At 41.7% G+C, this 21794-nt stretch overlaps 1 protein-coding gene across 1 annotated transcript in view; it reads right to left on the bottom strand.

Moving 5' to 3' along the window:
- Positions 1-283: 283 nt before the first annotated feature.
- rapgef5b (Rap guanine nucleotide exchange factor (GEF) 5b) overlaps positions 284-21794 on the bottom strand; it is a 75920-nt gene continuing 54409 nt past the window's right edge. The window contains exons 12-26 of the mRNA XM_036596611.1: positions 14936-15014; positions 13623-13767; positions 12846-12943; positions 10203-10233; positions 8948-9026; positions 7973-8122; positions 7053-7150; positions 6181-6303; positions 5922-6100; positions 4104-4194; positions 3952-4002; positions 2834-2921; positions 2560-2624; positions 2418-2472; positions 284-726 (exon numbers count right to left, since the gene is read on the bottom strand). Coding sequence (XP_036452504.1) covers positions 608-726; positions 2418-2472; positions 2560-2624; positions 2834-2921; positions 3952-4002; positions 4104-4194; positions 5922-6100; positions 6181-6303; positions 7053-7150; positions 7973-8122; positions 8948-9026; positions 10203-10233; positions 12846-12943; positions 13623-13767; positions 14936-15014 — 1451 coding nt within the window. The 3' untranslated portion in view covers positions 284-607. The remainder of the gene's footprint in view (positions 727-2417; positions 2473-2559; positions 2625-2833; positions 2922-3951; positions 4003-4103; positions 4195-5921; positions 6101-6180; positions 6304-7052; positions 7151-7972; positions 8123-8947; positions 9027-10202; positions 10234-12845; positions 12944-13622; positions 13768-14935; positions 15015-21794) is intronic.

Raw genomic sequence — 21794 nt, 5'->3', positions numbered from 1 at the left:
TTTTACATGCATTACCTTCTTAAACCCTGTTGGAGCTGAATTACTGTTACCTTAAATACAGTTTAGGTGATTATCCATATGTCACTTCTAATCCAGTATGAATCTGCAGTGTGTGTAGTTTTACAGTAATAATTGTGGAGCGATTTTAATCCAGTATGAATCTGCAGTGTGTGTAGTTTTACAGTAATAATTGTGGAGCGATTTTAATCCAGTATGAATCTGCAGTGTGTAGTTATTGTTTTTGAATGCTGTGTGTGGAATAACGCTAAACATCCACACTATGAATTTTCAGTATAGTCTATTTGTGGGAATTTCACAAAATTACACAGATTCTTCATCCCAAACTAATCTGCCAATGACGTCTCAGGTATTTTCCTCCTCTGGGCTCCGTTTGTGCTGTACTGCACATCAAACTTCAGTCTATCCAGTAAAATAACCGTCAGGTTCTGCAGGGTCGTTTCACATTTTTGGACCTGACAGTGAGTAAAGCGTCCGTGGCTCATCATGGTTTTCTCTCTGTAGTCTGCGAGGCCCCCTTGTGGCCGTGCACTGTAATTGCGAAAGGGGGCGCAGCGTCCATCTTCTTTCATTAGTGATTTATTCACAGCTACACCTTCGGCTCCAGCCTGTGAGAGAGTTCAAACAGAGTCTGCTGATTGTCGATGATGTGGAGATAGTTGATGTAGGCTCTGACCTCTGCACTGTCCTTCTGCGTCAACAGGTTTCCTTTGAAGAAGAAAAAAAAACAGTTTAACCCCTTAAAAAGCATATTTGATGGCTTAAGGGCGGTGTTGGGTCTCGCCCTCCCCTTCGACCCTCATTGATCAACAGCAGTTCAACATTTCACACTCAGAGAGACGTCAGAGTCCAAGTTCATCTGATAACAGAGTAATATTTTAATAAATAAAATGAGTCGATTTCCATTCCGTGATTCCATTCCGTTGCAGTTTGTCACAGTAAGCTTTTCTCGGCGCGTCTCGGACACAGTCAGCATTAAAACACTGCGTGTCTGAGTAAAGGAGCCTGTTGGTCTGTTTAATTAGATGTACTGCAGCTCAGTGTGTGACATGATGAATACAAAAGGACTGGATTCATAGTTTTTGATGGTATTTTTAAAATGTGGGCTGACTTTGTCTGTTCTAACTCATCAGATGTCAGAAAACAAATATGACACGTCATGCATCATAAAAGCCTTCCTGAAGTATCGTGATGTGACACTGTGCGTATCGCCCAGCTCTGTGTTGTATAATGTACTGTAGATAAACTTTAGTAGACTGAACTGCTGTACAGTAAAGCTGCACCATGAATCCCATAAATCATTAGAGCGGCAAAGACAGAACAGATCTAATCACCTCATACACAGCATCACAGAGGGGTCCTTCAAAATAAGAGTCCAGGACCAAATAAGAACACGGTGCTGAACTACACCCAACCAAACGCACAAACGTTATTTTTAAACTAAAAAGAAACGTGTGTGTACATATGTGTATGTATATATATATACACACACATACAGTGTGTGTTTGTATTTTTACATAGATTTCTACATGTATAAAAAAATATTTTGCCGCAGATCATTACAGCCATGATGTTATTCATGATAAAACCGTGAGTGTTCTGTTGCTTTTATACAACGGTTTTTACAAAATAAAGAAAATAAATCAAAGAAGCGCTGGTTGTTTTATTTTAACCTAAAAATCTAGTTCTGCTGTGGAGCCGCAACAGGACCGTAAAAGAGTCGCGCTGCCGACACCTGCTGCATTATTTTGGCTGAGATTGTCAGTATTAAAGCTTATTCTGTATGAATTTCAGGGCTTCTCTGATTTAATTTGTTTCTTTATTTTGTAAAAACTGTTGTATAAAAGCAGTGCGATATTCGAGGTCGTGTGTTATCGAATAAAATCAATGCACATTTTGGTTAAAAATCACGTTCATGCTTTTGTTTGGGTGTAGTTCAGCACTGTGTCCATAGTTGGTCCAGGACTCTTATTTTGAAGGACTTTGTAATGGTGTCTTTCAGGCACGAGTATATGTATGTATTTATTTGGTTCTGTAGCCTCTATAGAAAAAGCTGTTGGTGATGCTGTTTCTCAGCCCCTCAGTGCACAGAAATGTGCTCTCAGTTCTGATGTAGGTTTCAGTATTTAATGTTATTTATGAATAAATGGTGCTTTTGTAATTGTGTATTTTGCTATTTGTTTAAAGAGGAGTTTAAAGAGAGGTTAGTGAGATTTATAAAGTCTGCACTGTTACATCCAGCCAGAGACGTTATTTTAATAGCAATTTATCGCCTCTCATATCGTCATCATGATATCGGACAGATTTATCGAACATCCCAGTTTATGTCCGTATGGTGCAGCCCTGCCACACTGTATCTTATTCAAGCCCTGTTACTGTAATCAGCATTAGAGACTCACCCATGTGGTCTGTCTGACAGTGCCTGACGATCCGCACCATGTCTGCTATCATACGCTGGAAGACGGAGTTTATATCAGTGTCACGTAAATCCTGCATCATAACAGATCAGTGACTATGGATGGATGTAACTCATCAACTCACCAGCTTTTCAAAGTTGAGCAGGTTATCAAGAAAGGTTTTGTTCCCCTCGTGGATGAACGTGATGTCTATGAAGAAAGAGCTTGTTTAGTGATGTAAGCGACAGTAAGATCTAAGAGCTGTTCCTGAGTACCTGCAGCTTTTCCCTTAATGGATCATCAAAATCTAACCTCACTCTGACAGTTCAGCCTCTCACTGACCAAAACCTTAATACAGGACTCTAATGTGAAACGACGGCTTTCGCTATGAAATAAAGGTGTTTGTTTTCTGGCAGCACCTTTCAGCAGCAGAGGTAGGAAAGGGATCTTAGGAGACTTCATCTTCCTGAAGGCATCTCTGTAGGCTTTGTGGTTGAAGGACGGGTCCTGAAAATACGACAGCATGTTTGTCTTGATACGATCATCATATATATCTGCTCTGAGTTCAACATAGGGAACGTGTTGAAGTTCCTGTCTGTGGGTCGTACAGACAGAGATCAGGAGCCGTATTACAGAAACACCTTAACTCTGAAATCTGATCTGCTTGGTCTCCATGACGACTGAATTTAGGACAGCATCTACTCCAGAGTAACAGTTCCTACCTTCATAATCTCATCATGAACTCCAGATAAGAAAACAGCATCACACAAACATCCTAACTAGACTGAACCTCCTAAATCCTGTCCTAACTTTAGGATGGACCCCAACAGGGTCCTCACTTCTGTTTAAGGTCCGTTTCTATGGTTTTTAGGCAGCTGAGTCAGCAGCATAGTTCACTACCAGCATAATGAGCTCCATTTATTCCTACTGTAAAACGCTGCTTTCACTGTGAGATGATTTTCTTTTCTAACTCTGCGTTTTAAAGATCTCAGACGCTGCAGACTCGATCTCCACCGCCCCTCTGATCACCTTCGTGTGTTAATGTTGATGATGAAATATTACAGCGATGGTGGTGAATAATGAGGAGACGGAGCTGAACATGCATTTGGGAAATGGAGACTGAAACTGGGGAGCGGCGACGCTGATAAACAGCAGGGGGCGCTCTCACAGTATTCACTACTCACAGTTTATCACACTTTAGTTCTGTTTGACCTTTTTTACATCAGTAACAGCAGCTCAACTCACATTTTAACATTATTTTGATGGGTTTACGTTTCAGCTGTGTGTTTATGGTCGGTTGCTAGGAAACAGACATTACAGCTGATAACCTGCTCGATCAGAGTCGACAAAGATTTCCTAACTGGATGCTGTAGGATAAGATTCCTATATTAAGCTTCTGTAATATGAATTAGTGAATAATCTTATCTTGATCTGTCAGATCTGAACTCAGGACTAACGAGAGGAAGGTTCTGTAATGCGGCTCCAGGTTAAAAAGACACTGGACTTTTCCTTTTACAGATTTCAGAAAGTTACTTACCGTCAAGCTTTCAAGCTCTGAGAACAACTTTTTGAACCTCCCTGGAACTTTCTAAAAGGAGAGAGGGAGCAGAAACGAGTGGGGATCCTAAATCTGTCTCAGATGTGTGAAAAATGATTTTCTGGATATTCTGGAACTACATATTCACTCACCTCCCACGTCTGGCTCAGTCGGCTCACGGCGGCCGTGTTCAAACCCATTATGATGGCAAAGAAGGAGTTCAGGTTCCTCTGTGCTTTACAACTGAGAGAGAGAGAGAGAGAGAGAGAGAGAGGAGAGAGAGAGAGACACACAGAGAGAGAGATCAGCAATAATCAAATAAATGTACCAAAAAGGGTTCTTTGGCTTATAACAATAATGGAACCCTTTCTGGTTCTATATAGAACCATCTACAGCACATTCTCCATCAATCTGAAGAACCATTTCACCATGCAAAGAACCCTTTAATCATCAAGAGGCTTCTTTGAGTGTTCATGGCTCTATGTAGAACCGTTTTCTTTACTGAAGAACCCTTAAAGAACGCTCTTTAAGAGTGTAGCTTCAGAAGTCGAACAGGTTTTCCTATTTAAACTAACAGACTTAATTACAAAGTGGAAAAATCACGTTCAGCTGGATAAACAGTGTCAATCATCTTCATAGAAAATGAAAAACGCTTTATTAAATCTTCAGCCCACTTAAGTTTGGAGTCAATGTTATTTTTTTGTAAATAGATAATTATATTATAGAATTTACAGTATAGAGCAGCTAAAAACCTTAGAATTCAAATAAAAATAATGTGGGACAATAAACTGTTGCGTTGAGTTCAGCACTGTGAGTTTATGGTTTATGTTCAGTTATAAATGAACTGTTTTGAATTGAAAATATTTAAATATTCAGGACATTAAGACATTAAAGAGCCCCAAACTTCTAACATAAAACCACAAAACGGTCATCATTCATTCCTACATGACTGTTTTCCAACTTCTCTATCACTTAAACAGTTACTGTGCCTTTAAGACATACATGTAAATGAGCTCTGTTCTGATTGGCTGTGCCTCTTTCAGAAAGTCTGGGACTATTAATCGGTTTTAACTACTATATCTTGGTTTTATTTATTTTATTGTTTCTTTTCTCATTTTTCTCATAGAGTTTTCAAATGTACTAAAAATAAAGATTAAAAAAAGACTCTGAACACGTCTCCCGCTGATAGATATTCGGGCTGAGAGGGAACAATAATTTGATTATTTACACAAATATTCCTTTAAAATTGGTATTGATGACTGAATTTTCATAATGGTGAACATCCAGATGTCTGTACACTGTAAAAATGACTGAGCAAGTGAAACCAGCTTATAGATAATATAGCTAATATTTCTCATGATGATGCTGTAAGACGCTGATTACTGTTATTATTATTAGCAGTATTAGTGTTAGTATTATTAGTATTATTACACTTATTTCTAGATATTCTTTTTATGTTTTAGTGAAAGTGGCTGATCATTTCCTTGTTTTGAGAAATAGTGAAGATATTTTATCTTTTATTAATTAATATTTAATTTTATTAATTAAATAATCTGCCAATATTTAAGAGTGTCCAGAAAGGAGTGAAATAATCTAACTATAACAGTATAATAATGAGAATTATTAGATATGTTGACTAAATTTCAGATGTTTTCATGTTTTCAAGATCTTATTTTTTAGTGTTGACCTTCGCACTGCGAAACATGAGTGAGCAAGTCAAAACATTGAGACAGTAAAAATATTGTTTCACTTATTTCTAGGAAATTTTGTTTTAATTATTATTCCATGAAATAAGCAAAATTATCTTCATTACTTCTCAAAACAAGTAAAGTGGTCAGAAACAGGATGGTCTTATAATGATCTCATACCCGTCTCCTAATGATAAGTGTAGCCCTGCTGACTGTGTGAGACGCTGTCAGTGCTGAGGTGTCGTTTTCTGCCGTGTGAGTTCTTTGTGGAGAGCTACTCACTGAGCCGCGATCTTGATGAACTTCTTAAAGAGCTGCACGCGTTTGCAGAGCTCCGGACACAGCAGCACCTCGGTCATCACCCACTGCTGCACCTCGTTACAGCGCTGCAGCAGCAGCTCCAGCGCCACCGTGTGGCCAGCACACGAATCACGACTCAGCGAGAAATAAACCAGCTCTTTCTGAAAGAACAGAGAGGAAACGTTCAGTACGCTCAGAGTTCACGGCCCACGTCCGAGTCCCCTTCACCCCCCCCCAGTACCTCCTGCAGGCTGCTGAACAGACTCCAGTCGCAGTTGGTCAGCGCCACAGCGACGTCCCACGTGTTCATACTCAGCATCCTGACCGGCTGCTGCTGCAGCTGACCGTTATCGGTCACTGGGCTCTGAATCGAAGCAGAATTTACAGTTACACAGTCACTGGAGGAGAAATGCAGAAGTGATGCTAACCAATCAGCTCTCAGTAGCAGTAATGCCAACCAATCAGCTCTCAGTAGCAGTAATGCTAACCAATCAGCTCTCAGTAGCAGTAATGCCAACCAATCAGCACTCAGCAGCAGTAATGCTAACCAATCAGCTCTCAGTAGCAGTCATGCTAGCGTCCTGCTGCCCAGAAGCTGTGTGCAGTGGAAAAATGGAACAGTGCTGTTGATCGTCATTAAATTTATGTAATAAATTCTTCTGCTTTTTAAAATTAAAGAAAATTCCTGAAACACTAGAAATTTAATAAACATTTTTAGCCGTTTAGCTCCATTCACTCCCATTCATTGAGGACTCTCTCTGGCGCCCTCCAGTGTTTTGTTATAACTTCTTTGATGGACTGACCACCCCAGAGTCCAGACCTCAACACCACTGAATGTGTTTGATTACTTCAGAAAATCATCAACCAGCTTCTAAGACTGAACTTTGGAGGTGTGTCTGCAGATTCTTTGAGGAACTAAGAGTGAGTCTCCTGAACAGAACGGAAGCTGGAATAAAGGGAGAGAGTGACTCACTGACTCACTGACTCACTCCGCTGAGAGTAGAGCTGCTGAGGCTTCTGTGTGATTTTCTGTTAAACACCTGAAAACTGACTAACTTGTGTTTAATGGCTGTTCTGACTGAAAGTGAAACGAATGAAGGTCTGTTTTCTCACCATGAGCTCAGTCTGGTCTCTCCTGCACACACACAGTCTGCCTGCAGCGCTGAGGGAGTCGGCAAACACACACTGCTGCAGCGGCAGCACCACCTTCTCTGGAGGGAGAGGGAGAAAGAAGAGGGGGAGAGAATGAATGAATGAATGTGGCACAGGAGGAAGAATCATGCAGAGAAATGCCTCAGTGCTGTCAGTAGAGGGCAGCAAAGGACAGTGTTTCACACGGGCAGCACTCGAGAAGGGTCTGCACTCTCAGCCTGACGAGCAGCACCAGCCCTGTAATGACGTCAGTGCCGCTCTGACACCACTGAGTTCTGTCGATTTGATAAGCAAAAACAGTGAATCACGAACTGCTGGGCTGCACTGGATACAGATTTATGGATTTTAGCCCTGTCAGACTGATCATAATGAAATTAAACAATGGTAATTTACTCCACTGCATGTGCTGAGAGGGGCTGAGAGTGAACACTAAATAAAAATTAATAATAAAACGTGCCTTTTTTGCTAAATTCAGAATATAAAAAGTGATTTGTATTGAATGTACAGTAGTGCGCCTCTGTACAGGATGTGGAATTAGACGTCCAGACTTCTGCACACTACTGTATATAATCACCACATTCTGACACGGACACAGCGCACCACAGTGAAACCACCACAGTTATTTAAGGTTTAATACACTGCGCCGCAGATGAGAGACCAATAATGCTCACTAATATTGTAGACTGGTATCACTAATATCATAGACTACTGTCACTAATATCACAGACTGGTACCGCTAATATCACAGACTAGTATCACTTATAGACTGGCATCACTAATATTGTAGACTGGTATTACTAATATTGCAGACTGGCATCTCTAATATCGCAGACTGGTATCACATATTGTAGACTGGTATCACTAATATCATAGACTGGTACCTCTGGAGTAGGTGAGGGCCACCAGCACCATGTCTTCCTCCACCCACTCTAATCTCTCAGCCACAGCAGCCAGCAGCTCCTGAACCGTCACCGCCGCGTGAGTCCTGACGCTCACATACGAGTCCACCGTCACGTACACACGGCAGAGCACTGACCACACCCACCCACACACACACCACAGCTCATCAGTACACAAAACAGAGCATACAATCAGCACTCAGTAGCAGTGTTGACAGCCAATCAGCAGTCAGTACTGATCAGCTCACAGATCGAGGAGAGTGATCCTGTTCTATCATACTGTACTGCACTGTATTGAATTGTAAAGCAGTGTTTTGTATAGTATTGTATCATATCCAGTTGTGTTGTGTCGCACCACATCATATAGGATTTTACACAGCGTAGTGTACTGAATCAGACTGTACTGATGTGTATCATACTGTACCAAACTGTATTGCAGCATATGGTACTGTGACGTACAGTACAGCAGTGTATCATACTGTATCACACTGTAATGCAGCACACTAATTTATCGCAGTGTGTTGTATTGCAGTGTGTCAGTGTATCGGTGTATCGTGCTGTATTGTGATTAGCACGTTAGCTTGTGGTTGGAGTGTTAGATCAGGACACTACACAGCACTGCTGTCATTTCTTCTGTAATGCTGAACACTAATAAACTGAAAAGCAGACATCAACATACTGTGTCAAATGGAGATCAAATCAAATTCTGAATTTTGTGAACTTCTACACCCAGAAAAAGGCCGTGGACTGAACTCCGCACTGCGTTACCGTGTTTGGTGAGAAGAATAATAAAGCGTGACTCGTTCTAAAGCTCTGTTATTGTCTGTACACAGACCTCAGTGTTTCCTGCGGAACGTCCCTTTGTTCCCAGCGGCCTCTCTGCGCTCCCAGAGGACGACGCGAGCCAGAGGAAACGCGTGGAGCCGAGAAATGAGAGGGAATATTTTATGAGCCTACCTTCCTTGTTGTCCCTGTGGGGCGCTCTCACGGGCTGCCAGCTCTCTTTCAGGCTCAGCTGGTGGAAGAGTGCTTTATTCTGGAAAAGGGGGGGAAACAGCATTGAGACACTGAGAAAACCGGAGTTTGTGAAAATACAGCGCAAAGATCTCAGAGGCCACTTTAATAGAGTTTAGACTCAGACTAGGTCTGAGCTGGAGGTTAAAGGAGAACTCTAGTCTTTACACCCTGATCTCTGTCTGCAGCTTCACTGACTCTGAATTTGAGCGTCTGTTTTCACACAGACAGCATAACTTCATAATCAGTTTATTTTCAGGGACCACCAGATTTTTGATTTTAAGACATTCAGGGGGTCAATGAGGTTAATTAGGGGGTCCCGGACTCCCCCAAGATCCCCTGTATTTCACACCTTAATCTATTGTAATTTTTTGACGAATCTGTGAACAAAAAATGTCCAAAAATTGGCCTGTTGTGAATGTATATGTATTATATGTAGTTCTGATTGTGTACTTTGGGGGTCTTGGCTGTAACAGTGTGTTAAACTAACCCCCCCGTGTGGAGGCTGTACTTTAGCCTGTCTCACTTTCACTGTGAGCTGTTTATCTGCGTCTAAACGCTGCTATATTACACACACCAAGAGGAGATTACAGTAATATGAGTACAGGAGTGAATTCTGTACAGCTCACTGATCACAAACACTCAGGATGATCAAGTCCTCAGGGTGGATCTGTCCATTTACTCTGAACAGTCACTCTGATGGTCTTTATGATGTTCTCTATGATGTTGCTACGTAGAATCGAGAAGATGACCAGAAGTGTGTTCCAGCAGAATCTCTTTTCTAGTAACTGGAATGTTCAATCATTGGTTTAATAGAATAAGTATAATTTAGGTAAAGCAAAAGGATTTTAGTCTAAATCCAAGTCAGTCAGAAGTCCATTTTACTCCATGTTCCTTTGAGCCTAATTTTCCCTCATTAAGATGATCAGGTCTTCTCCAAATTCAGAGCTCAATAACCGCAGCGCTCCTAAATCCACATTCAGAGCCACTCAGAACAGAATCAGGGTTTAACCTGCGTCTGTAACCAGACACAGAGGGCTTCACCTGGATCTCCTCCTAACTGAGAGACACAGTGTTCAGTCAGGGAGGAGATACTGAGCTGATTTAGAGGAGCTGCAGTTTGGATCGTCCAGAGTCTGCAGTGTTAAACCCCTCAGTGTCTGAGCTGAACAGAGAAAAACCTCAGATTAACCCTCACCTTCCTCTGAGGAGAGAACTCATCCACCGTGCTGAGAGAGAGACAGACAGACAGACAGACAGACAGACAGAGAGAGAGAGAGAGATTTACACATCAGGACTTTATACAGTCTGAAATAAAACAAATAACAAATAAAATAGTATTAAAGCTCATTAAATCAATAAAACTGATTTAAAATACAACTAAAATAATACAATTATAATAAAACTAATAAAACAAAATAAGCAACAATATTAAATATAATGAAACTATAAATAAACAAACCTAAAAAACTTAAATTATAAAACTGAAGTAATGTCCAAATTTGAATCAGAGTTTTTTATTAGTCACTTTAAACACTGTTCAAAAGTTTGGAATCAATGTTTTCAGTAATTTTAAAACAATCTGGTTGCAGATAAATAAATATAAAATATAAATAAATAAATATAAAATAATTCTAATCTGTTCTTCCTGAACAACTTCACAGCTTTCGATCAGTATGAAGCTGTAAATAAAAATGCAGAAATGTTTAACGAGGATTATTATTATTATTATTATTACTAAATTTAACTTCCTGAACAAAACATCCAAAAACAATCCTTTTGGCGTATAATCTGTAATGTTTATTGTACACTGTTACAAAAGATTTTTTTGCCTTTAGTGAAGGAAATGGTTCTATTTAGAGCAATGAGTTCTATATAGAACCATTTGCATGTTTAAATGGTTCTCTGCATAGTGAAATGGTTCTCTGCATGGTGAAATGGTTCTTCAGATTGATGGAGAATGTGTTGTATATGTTTCTATACAACATCAAATCAGAACCATTTTTGGTGTTAACATAGGACCATTTTCCAAAGGGTTCTATATAGAACCATGTACAACACATTCTCCATCAATCTAAAAACCCAGTTTCACCACGCAGAGAACCATTTTAACATGCAAATGGTTCTTTGAGTGTCTTTACTAAAGAGGAATGTATATAAAATAAAAAAGGTTAAAATGGCTTCCATATTAAAGTGATTCCAAACTTTTGAACGACACTGTATAAAGAATAAGAGCCTCACAATAAGAAACACAGTATAATTAAGTATTTTAACATCTTTGCCTTCACACTGAACTGCTATGGAAACTTCTACTGTTCCATTTAAAAAGCTGTGTAATGTTCATATGATCCACACAGTCACTCTGACAGACTGCAATACGCTACAGGAAGTGTAGGGGGCGATGTGGCTTCTACTGTTTCATTTAAAAGGTGCCATGTTAGCTTGTTGGGGTGAATCCAGTTGAGTTTCAGGTTTGACCGTTTGTTTTTCTTTAATATTATAAATATGTGATTCGTTATAATTGAGTCATTAATGTGTTTGATCAGATTCCACAGTCCAGGATGTTGGAATGTCAAAGGCTCTAAAACAGACGTGTGTGAACTTGACCGTCTGACGCTCGTCCAGCTGTAGAGGATGTTTGGGGGTTGAATGAGGACAGTCTGGCAGCCTGACTCAGACAGCTTCACCACACTGCCCCATTAAAATACAGAGCACAGAGCTTTTCACTCTCTTCGGTTTCGACTCTCGCGATCTGAATGAATCCGTGTTCTCCGACTGCGTCTCCCAGACGACCCACGCGGAGAAGATTCCAGAGTCATTCATATTTTAAAGCATTTAAAAGTTTAAAAATACTCCTCAGGACAAAAACACTGGCTTCCTGTTCCTCATGAATAGATCATGTATTCAGGTCAGAGGTCACCAAGATGGCTGCCTAAACTGTGAGCGGCCAGATTTTCTCTGTCGTCCTTTTAAATCACATTTATTATTCTTTAACTGTCGATACTGTAGCCTGGCAACGAAACATTAAACCGGCCGCAGAGTTTTTAAAGTCAGGTTTAAGGAAGTGCAGAGAGGCCATGAGGTAGTTATAATTTTCTGGATTGTTATCTTGAGATAACAAGTTAATTATCTTGTGATCTCAAGATAACAATCCAGAAAAATAAAACTACCTCACAGCCTCTCTGGACTTGCGTAGGTTCTGACCCTCACGCTGAGGACAGTATAATCTGTCCGACTCTACAGCGTCGGGCCTCGTTCAGCAGCCGCTCTTAATGAGAGATTTCTTCTTAAACCCACTTTCACAGTTCTGACGAAGACTCTGACTCACCAACGTTCTCTAATGTGGGGTTTGTTCTCAGGTAAGAACAGAATCTACACACACTTAAGAGCACAAAGGTGAGAACAGTTCTGCGCTTTAAGAACACGACATGAATCTGACGCAGACTTTTTCTTAGGACCTTTATCAAGAACACACTTAAGAACAGGATGATACTGGAGAACGAGGTCCAGAGTTTTTATACCCCTGCAGTCATCAGCCGTTCACACTGACCATCACATCGGGCCAAAACGAAAACAAACGCAGCTGCAGTTTAATCGCTCTGAAAGCATTTTTCATCTTTGTGACTGTATTATTTAAATATTCATATATCCCTCACTGGCGCTGCTGTGTGCTCTGAGCTGAAGGCGTGTGTGGTAACAGGCCTCCACTGTGTGGTGAACACGCGTGTCTGAACAGCCACGGATGAGTGACCCCCTCATTCAGACGCAGATGACCGACAGGACGCGTCTTTAATGTCAGATTTATTTCTGTCTGCGTCTGAGAGGCTCTGGCAGCACTTACTGTCTGCGCTGCATCCGCAGAAGTTTCTGGAGCTCCTTCAGCTCCGTCTCCAGAGGGGGGAACTCGTACAGGTCATCCAGGACGTACCGGTACAGCGTCTGCAGAGAGACAGACACCGTCCACACTGAGGACATGACTGACGCTAGTGGAGCAGCAATATTAGACAAGTTCTATTAACAAATATTAACCAGGTTTTGTGTAGATATGAAAAGTTTACCAACTACTAATACAATCATATATGAATTATGGTTGTTTTTGGTAAATAAAACCACAAAAAGAGAAAATAAGTGGAGAAAATAAGACAAATATAGGAGCTAAACTGTTGTAGGCTGAATGGGCGGGGCTAAACTGCTGTAGGCTGAATGGGCGGGGCCAAACTGCTGTAGGCAGAATGGGCGGGGCTAAACTGCTGTAGGCAGAATGGGCGGGGCCAAACTGCTGTAGGCAGAATGGGCGGGGCTAAACTGCTGTAGGCTGAATGGGCGGGGCTAAACTGCTGTAGGCTGAATGGTGGAGCTAAACTGCTGCGGGCTGAGTGGGAGGGGCTATATTATCAGTCAGGCCCCGTCTGAGTCTCTGAGCAGCACAGCTGATTTTCTGTTATGAATCTAAGATCTAAAATCCGAGTCTGAAGGCGTTTCCACATCGTCTCACCTCGTTAGGCGGCTCTGCCTCATTATCTGATTAAGATTCGAGCTGCAGGGCTCTGACATTTCCATATTTCCTGATTAATCACTTTACGACTTCATCTCGGACTCCGTCTCCCTCCGGCTTTACCTTCATGAAGAGTTTGGTGGGCTCATCCTCCTGCAGCGTGTTCCTGCTCAGAGAGCTCCAGTGGGACAGCAGGCGCAGGACCTTACGCTTCCTCTCCAGAGGCTCCTCCCCTCCCTCCTTCTCCCTCCCTCGCTTCAGACAGTAGGTGGACACGGGGCAGTTAAGGCAGCAAAGCAGAGCGACGTCACAGCGTCTGCAGTTACATTTTATTGTATCCTAATTGCGTAATACCGTTATATGTACTCCGTTACTACTGAACCCATATATATTAGGTATGTTTTTACTGTATAGTATTTTATGCAATGTATTTTCTTATTCCATTTTATTATTTTTACCCTACTTGTTTGTATTCTAGGGCTGAACGATTTGGGGAAAATAGAAAATGTCTAATTGCGATTTTTCCAACTAATATTGGAACTACAATTTAAATTGCGATTATTTTTTATAAACTGAGATTCAGGCCTGATTTTTTTTGGCAAGAAGACCAGAATATCCACCTTTTCTGGCCTGAGGTTTGACCCCTGAATGATCAAACCGCCAGTAAGTCGTGGTTGTGATGTCACAACACATGAAGGTTTGGTTTTCTCTGATTGGTCAAACTCATCTACAGGCATCTCACAAACTCTGAGTTCGATTTTACGTTCTTAATAATGTTCACACTTAAAAAAAGATGGTTCTTCACGGGTTCTTCAGAAAAGGTAATAGTTCTGTATAGAAACATGAATACTCAAAGAACCCTTTGCATGATTAAATGGTTCTCTGCATGGTGAAATGGTTCTTCAGATTGATGGAGAATGTGTTGGTTCTATAAAGCAAAACCAAAAGTTCTTCTATTGTTACAAGCTTGACATTGTAACAGCAGCAGAACCCTTTTAGGTGCTATATAGAACAATATATATACAACACATTATCTATCAACCTAAAGAACCGTTTAATCATGCACTTTCTGAAGAACCCTTGAAGAACCATCTTTTTTTAAGAGTGAAGGCTGAATGTAAAAAATTACAGCTGTTGCGATTTAAACTGTGATTTAAACTGTGATTTAAACTGTGATTTAAACTGTGATTTCGATATAAAGATGATTAATATTTCAGTCCTGGTGTTTTGTGTGTTTGTCTTGTTTAAATGCTGCTGGAACTCTAGTTTCCCTCTGGGGATGAATGAAGTGTCGTCTCTGTCTCTGATCTCTGTTTTGGAGATATGAGGGTTTGTTCTGACAGCGCCAGTATAAGAAAAGCAGTTTCCTGTGTGTGTGTGTGTGTGTGTGTGTGTGTGTGTGTGTGTGTGTGTACTGGGTGGTCACTGAAGGATATTGTCCGAGGAGCGCCTGGCAAAGATCATTGGTGGACATGAACATCGGATACGTCAGCAGAAAGTCGTCCAGCAGGCTGTCTGAAGGAGAAAAAACAAGAGAACATTAATATTTATCAACTGAAATCTGATGAACAGGAAACACAAGTGTGTATAAACACAGATCACCTTCACCGGCCAAAACTTTTCATGCATATACACCATCTGTCAGACCTTCGGAGTGAATTCAGCTACTGTAAGGTTGCCTGGTACAGCTTTAATCTCCATAGAAAAGCTCTGACCAGTAGAATAAGACGCTCTGGAGCAGCTGCACATGATCCTGAGGTCTCCATGCCCAATGCCAAGCGTGGGCTAGAGGGGTATAAAGCCCCCCAGCATTGGGCTGTGGAGCAGTGGAACTGTGTTCTCTGGAGTGATGGAGCTCCATCCAATACCTTTGGGATGAGTTAGAGTGACCCAGAACTGACCATCCAACACCAGTACATGACCTCAATAATGCTCAATCAAATCCACACAGCAATGTTCAACATCTATAAGCCTTCCAGAAGAGTAGAGGCTGTTACTGCAGCACAGACTCACTATTAACCTACCTTCATTACAGCAGAAGCTCTGCGGATCAGCAGTAATGAACGCTGTACAGATTCACACTGTTATTAATAATTAAACAGTTAACCAGATAAAAGCGAGTGGGTCTCGTTTTCCTCGCTCTCTTCGTCTGATTGCAGCCTATTGCACTATAATATACATCAAAGGCCGGCGTGTCTGTGAGATTAAACACTGATGTCCTTCAGAGTGGTTTGGTGTGAAATGGTTCAGATGTCTTTACAGTGGTGGTGATAGGAACCAGGGGTCGCCATGACTACAACACAGATATAGACATTTTATTTACTATCCAGAACCACCAGTGAACCTACACGAGTCTTCTGGGTTTATATGGAATGTTGATGATGGAAAATAGTGGAAAATCTGAAATAATAAGTTTTCTTTGGGGACTATTTTGCCTCACAGCGCCCTGCATGTATCCCTCCACCATGAATGGCCAAAATGTTCTCAAAACTATCGTAAAACACTGAGTGTGTTATTTGATTATCTGATTATGTGCGTCTCTCACACTCGAGCTTTAATCTCTCAGCGTCAGACGCTGCTGAATTCAGTAAATATCTCAGCCGTTCACTCTATCAGTTTCAGCCAAGAAGCTGCGGAGCCTCTCGGCTTGTAGTCCGAGACCTCGGCGTCGCCTGAAGCAGCCGGCCGAGCGAGGAGCGCCGTAGGCGGAGCACACGGAGAGCCGGCTAGTCTCCATGCTGGCTAATGGCTTACAGCTAACCCTAAGAGACTGGCTTTTCCTTCCACTCTCTTTTCCTCATTAACTCATTACAGTCTGATGTTGCTCCTTTGACCATAAACTGGACTAAGTGACCTCCTGCCACCACTACACAAGAGGTGAGGGACTCAGTGACTTCTGACTTGTTTGTGCGTCTCGTCATTTGCATTTGTTTGCATATCAGTATAACAGTAATGACAAAACCAATACCTTAAAAACTATAAACGAGATGTATTACAATATTTCGTTTTTCAGAAGTTTGTAAAGCTAGAATGGACAAAATAAACCAAAAAAAAACAAATGAACAAACCACTCTGAACGACCCTTTTTAAATCTCAACCGTTTAAAGCTGCACTCTGTAAGATTTGTTTAAAACTGAAAAAAAAATCATTAAACATTATTATAATTAAAACTGAAATACTAATTATTTCAAAATGCACCACTCTCTCCTCAGACTATACAGTTATTAAATTCATGCTTATTTATCGTATAGCAGTTTAGCCCCGCCCACTCTTGCTGAAGTTTGCTTTTCTGAATGAGGCACAGCCAATCAGAACAGAGCTTACTGTCTTAAAGGCACAATTAATTCAGCTCTGAACTGTAAACTCTTAACTATCACTGCAGTCTACTGAGTGACTTCACTGGAAGAGGGATTTAATGCGTATAATTATCCTCAGATTTAAAGTACAGCCGACATTAAAGCCGTGAGCAGAACTCATTTACAGAGCTGATCCAGAGCGTCTTTACACAGCCTTTACCGACGGCCTTCACCGCGCTGACCTCTCGCTCTACATCATCAGTGGGGTACTGACTCGGCCTCCAGCTCAGATTAGACCTCGCATTAATTCACTCCTCCACGTTCAGCTGAACGCTCCGTCTATCAGTGCGGTCAGAGAGCCGATGAGGTCACAGCTCTGCGCTGAGTTCGTTTGGAGTCCGAAATTTGCTTCTTCAGCTTTGGATTAAAGCTCCACGGTTAATACAGCTAACAACAGCAGGACTAGCACTGCGCTAAGATTCGGTTAGTACTGAGACTATAGAATATTTATATAACGGATTAATCCAATCATTTCCATTAATCGCTCGTCAGTTACTATTGTGTTTCAGGGGATTGCTATGGTTGCTATGTGGTTGCAATTGTATCTCTGGTGGTTGCTATGGTATCTCTGGTGGTGACTAGTGTTTTGCTAGGTGGTTGCTATGGTACCTCTGGTGGTTGCTAGTGCGTTACTATGTGGTTGCTATTGTATCTCTGGTGGTTGCTAGTGTGTTGCTAGGTGGTTGCTATGGTGTTGCTAGGTGATCAAAGTGGTTGCAATGGTGTTGTTACATGGTTGTTATGGTATCCCAGCTAGTTGCCAGGGTGCTGCTAAGCAGTTGCTATGATATCTTGGGTGGTTGCTAGGGTGTTGCTGTGGTGTTCCTGGTGGTTGCTAAGTGATTGCTATGGTGTTCAAAGTGGTTGCCATGGTGCATGGTTGTTATGGTATCCCAGCTGGTTGCTAGGGTGTTGCTAAGCAGTTGCTATGGTATTCTAAGTGGTTCCTAGGCTGTTGTTTGGTGGTTGTCTTGGTGTTGCAGGTGGTTGCCAGGGTGTTGCTAGGTTTTTGCTATGGTATCCAAGTTGTTTGCCATAGTGTTGCTAGTGTACTTCTAAGATGGTGACATCAGAGGAGTGTACAAACTTTTAGCCACAAAGTTCTGCCATTTGTTACTATGGGGAAAATCTGATTTTAAACAGTTGCTATGCAAAAACTGGACATTCAATCATAAAGTTGCATTCAAGCTCATCATTTATGATCAGACTGAACTTTCTGGAATTGGTTTGTTCTCAAAAAACAGGCAGAAAAATAATAAGAAGAATATTAATCGCTTTAATGCGCTAACTACATCACTGACTACAAAAACTATTACAAAAACGATTAAATTAAGTTGGTTCTCTCACCTTTGCTTTAAGTTCTTTTTATGTGTGAATGAAATATGAATGTACACTAACTGAACACTAAACTGAATTAGACACTGTAGCTTAAAAATACACCATAAAACACTCAAACGCTCAAACGCTCAAACTGCTGCATTCAGCATTTTCCACTTAATTATCTCCACCAATTAAACAGTATTTATCTTGGATGAATGAAGCTGTATTGCATCACTGAAACCATGAAGAACGTCTTTTACATCTGTAATGTATTTTACTCTGCATTATCTGAATTAAAATTAAGGTAATTATGCAAGTGCTAATAACAGTGAGAGTGAAAGAGAGAGAGGGGGAGAGGGAGAGAGAGAGAGAGACACTGATGTAGAGCTGAGAGAGACAGCGCTCCTCCCTGAGCTGTAAATCCTGTTAGAAACTCTCTCTGCTGCCCCTGATGTGAGCGACTGCGGCGGCGACACTGTTGTAAATTCCACTTTAATTTCACACTTACTTCCCGGAGCTTTGTGAGCGTTCAGCTCCGGTGAACTGCTTACACTATTATGGTAATCTACAGTGCACAGCCGCACACAGCCGCACACACCCCACTGCGGCCTCACCTATACACATATACACACGCACACACACACACACACACACACACATACACACACACACACATATATACATACATTTATATACGTTTGTGCTCATATACTGCATTTATTAATAAACAAACACATGCAAGTCAGACTGAGCAAACAGCAAAAACACAACAGTAACAGACAATACGGGCAAAAATGTGTACAGTATAATTAAGATTACTGATGGTTTCAGTATGTATCACTGTACAGTGTATTTATGTATTTTTTTTTAATAAATCCATTTCTGATGCTCAAGTAAACCTTTTTTGTTATTTGTTATTCTCCATGCTAGGCTAATGGCTAACCCTAAGAGACTGGCTTTTCCTTCCGCTCTCTTTTCCTCTTTAATTCATTACAGTCTGATGTCGCTCCTTTGACCATAAACTAGACTAACTGACCTCAGACTGCAGCCACTACACGAGAGGTGAGGGAACCTGCGAGTTCTGACCTGTTTGTACGTCACGTTGTCTGCATTTGTTTGCATATCAGTATAACGGTAATGACTAAACCAATACCTTGAAAAAATCTTTTAAAAAGTTTACCGGACGTACCGGTACATCACCCTCTACTAATAACACTTTTCACTATAAACGAGATCTATTACAATATTTTGTTTTTCAGAGGTTTATGAAGCTAGAATGGACAAAATAAACCACCAAAACGAATGACTGTGTGGATCATATGAACATTATAGAGCTTTTTAAATGAAACAGTAGAAGCCATATCGCCCCCTACGCTTCCTGTAGTGTATTACAGTCTGTCAGAGTGACTGTGTGGATCATATGAACATTATAGAGCTTTTTAAATGAAACAGTAGAAGCCATATCGCCCCCTACACTTCCTGTAGTGTATTACAGTCTGTCAGAGTGACTGTGTGGATCATATGAACATTATAGAGCTTTTTAAATGAAACAGTAGAAGCCATATCACCCCCTACACTTCCTGTAGTGTATTACAGTCTGTCAGAGTGACTGTGTGGATCATATGAACATTATAGAGCTTTTTAAATGAAACAGTAGAAGCCATATCGCCCCCTACACTTCCTGTAGTGTATTACAGTCTGTCAGAGTGACTGTGTGAATCATCCAACCATTCAAGCAATTTTTTCAGATAAATGTTGAATTTATCACCTTTACATGCACAAAACCTGCACAGGCTGTCACCATCTGAACTCCTCTGCATGGCCCTTTTTGCTGGCTGTAGATAAGTGTTTGCTGCTCTGCCTCATTTCTCCAGCGTGGTGCTCTTTCCTCAGGAAATAAGATGTATTTTTCATTATCTGAGAGACCGACGGCGGCTTTGCTGCAGAAACACATTCAACTTTCCCCCTGCAGAGGCAGCTGAACTCTCCTCAGCTGTTTACAAAGCGCTACAGCAGCAGAGCATTAAAGCACCACACGCAGACTTTCAGACAGAACTCTTAGCGCTGACGCCACTGAACTGGCCAAGGACGCCTGAACACCAGTCAGATTCCTATCTGAGACGCACTTGACCCTGAATACAGCGACACTACTGCACTCAGACTGCAGCAGTGAGGGTGAATAACAGCAACACCAGCATACGACGACACTAAGAACACTGAGATATTAAACACTGCTGTAATCTCAGGGTTCAGCTATTTAAAGGGTCTTTCATTTCCCCCTCAGGTCCAGTTACAGCGTTTGTGAGGGTTTATGTGCCACAAACACCCACAAATCATCGTACTTTAACATTTTCCAACCTGTCTCATCACTGAAGGAAGGGGCTGTTTTGTTTGGGGGCAGGGCTTTGGAGGGAACACTGAAGGGAGGGGCTGTATTTGGGGGTGGGCTTTGGAGGGAACACTGAAGGGAGGGGCTGTATTTGGGGGTGGGCTTTGGAGGGAACACTGAAGGGAGGGGCTGTGTTTGTTTGGGGGCGTATGACCTAATTCTGCGCAGCACACGTGCAGAACACATGCAGAACCGCGTGAAGGCAACAGTGAGCAGACCCTGGAGTGGAAACAGTGTAAACAGCTCCTACAGTGCTTAGAGAGCTCCTACAGTACTTAGAGAGCTCCTACAGTACTTAGAGAGCTCCTACAGTACTTAGAGAGCTCCTACAGTACTTAGAGAGCTCCTACAGTACTTAGAGAGCTCCTACAGTGCTTAGAGAGCTCCTACAGTACTTAGAGAGCTCCTACAGTACTTAGAGAGCTCCTACAGTACTTAGAGAGCTCCTACAGTACTTAGAGAGCTCCTACAGTGCTTAGAGAGCTCCTACAGTACTTAGAGAGCTCCTACAGTACTTAGAGAGCTCCTACAGTACTTAGAGAGCTCCTACAGTACTTAGAGAGCTCCTACAGTACTTAGAGAGCTCCTACAGTACTTGAGAGCTCCTACAGTGCTTAGAGAGCTCCTACAGTACTTGAGAGCTCCTACAGTGCTTAGAGAGCTCCTACAGTACTTAGAGAGCTCCTACAGTGCTTAGAGAGCTCCTACAGTACTTAGAGAGCTCCTACAGTACTTAGAGAGCTCCTACAGTGCTTAGAGAGCTCCTACAGTGCTTGGAGAGCTCCTACAGTATTTGAGAGCTCCTACAGTGCTTAGAGAGCTCCTACAGTGCTTAGAGAGCTCCTACAGTACTTAGAGAGCTCCTACAGTACTTGAGAGCTCCTACAGTGCTTAGAGAGCTCCTACAGTGCTTAGAGAGCTCCTACAGTACTTGAGAGCTCCTACAGTACTTAGAGAGCTCCTACAGTGCTTAGAGAGCTCCTACAGTACTTAGAGAGCTCCTACAGTACTTAGAGAGCTCCTACAGTACTTAGAGAGCTCCTACAGTGCTTAGAGAGCTCCTACAGTACTTAGAGAGCTCCTACAGTACTTAGAGAGCTCCTACAGTGCTTAGAGAGCTCCTACAGTGCTTGGAGAGCTCCTACAGTATTTGAGAGCTCCTACAGTACTTGGAGAGCTCCTACAGTGCTTAGAGAGCTCCTACAGTACTTAGAGAGCTCCTACAGTACT

This window comes from Colossoma macropomum, unplaced genomic scaffold (assembly GCF_904425465.1).
Source record: "Colossoma macropomum unplaced genomic scaffold, Colossoma_macropomum, whole genome shotgun sequence".
NCBI lineage: Eukaryota > Metazoa > Chordata > Actinopteri > Characiformes > Serrasalmidae > Colossoma > Colossoma macropomum.
The sequence above is the reverse complement of the archived record's forward strand: the minus strand, read 5'-3'. Positions and strand labels throughout refer to the sequence as shown.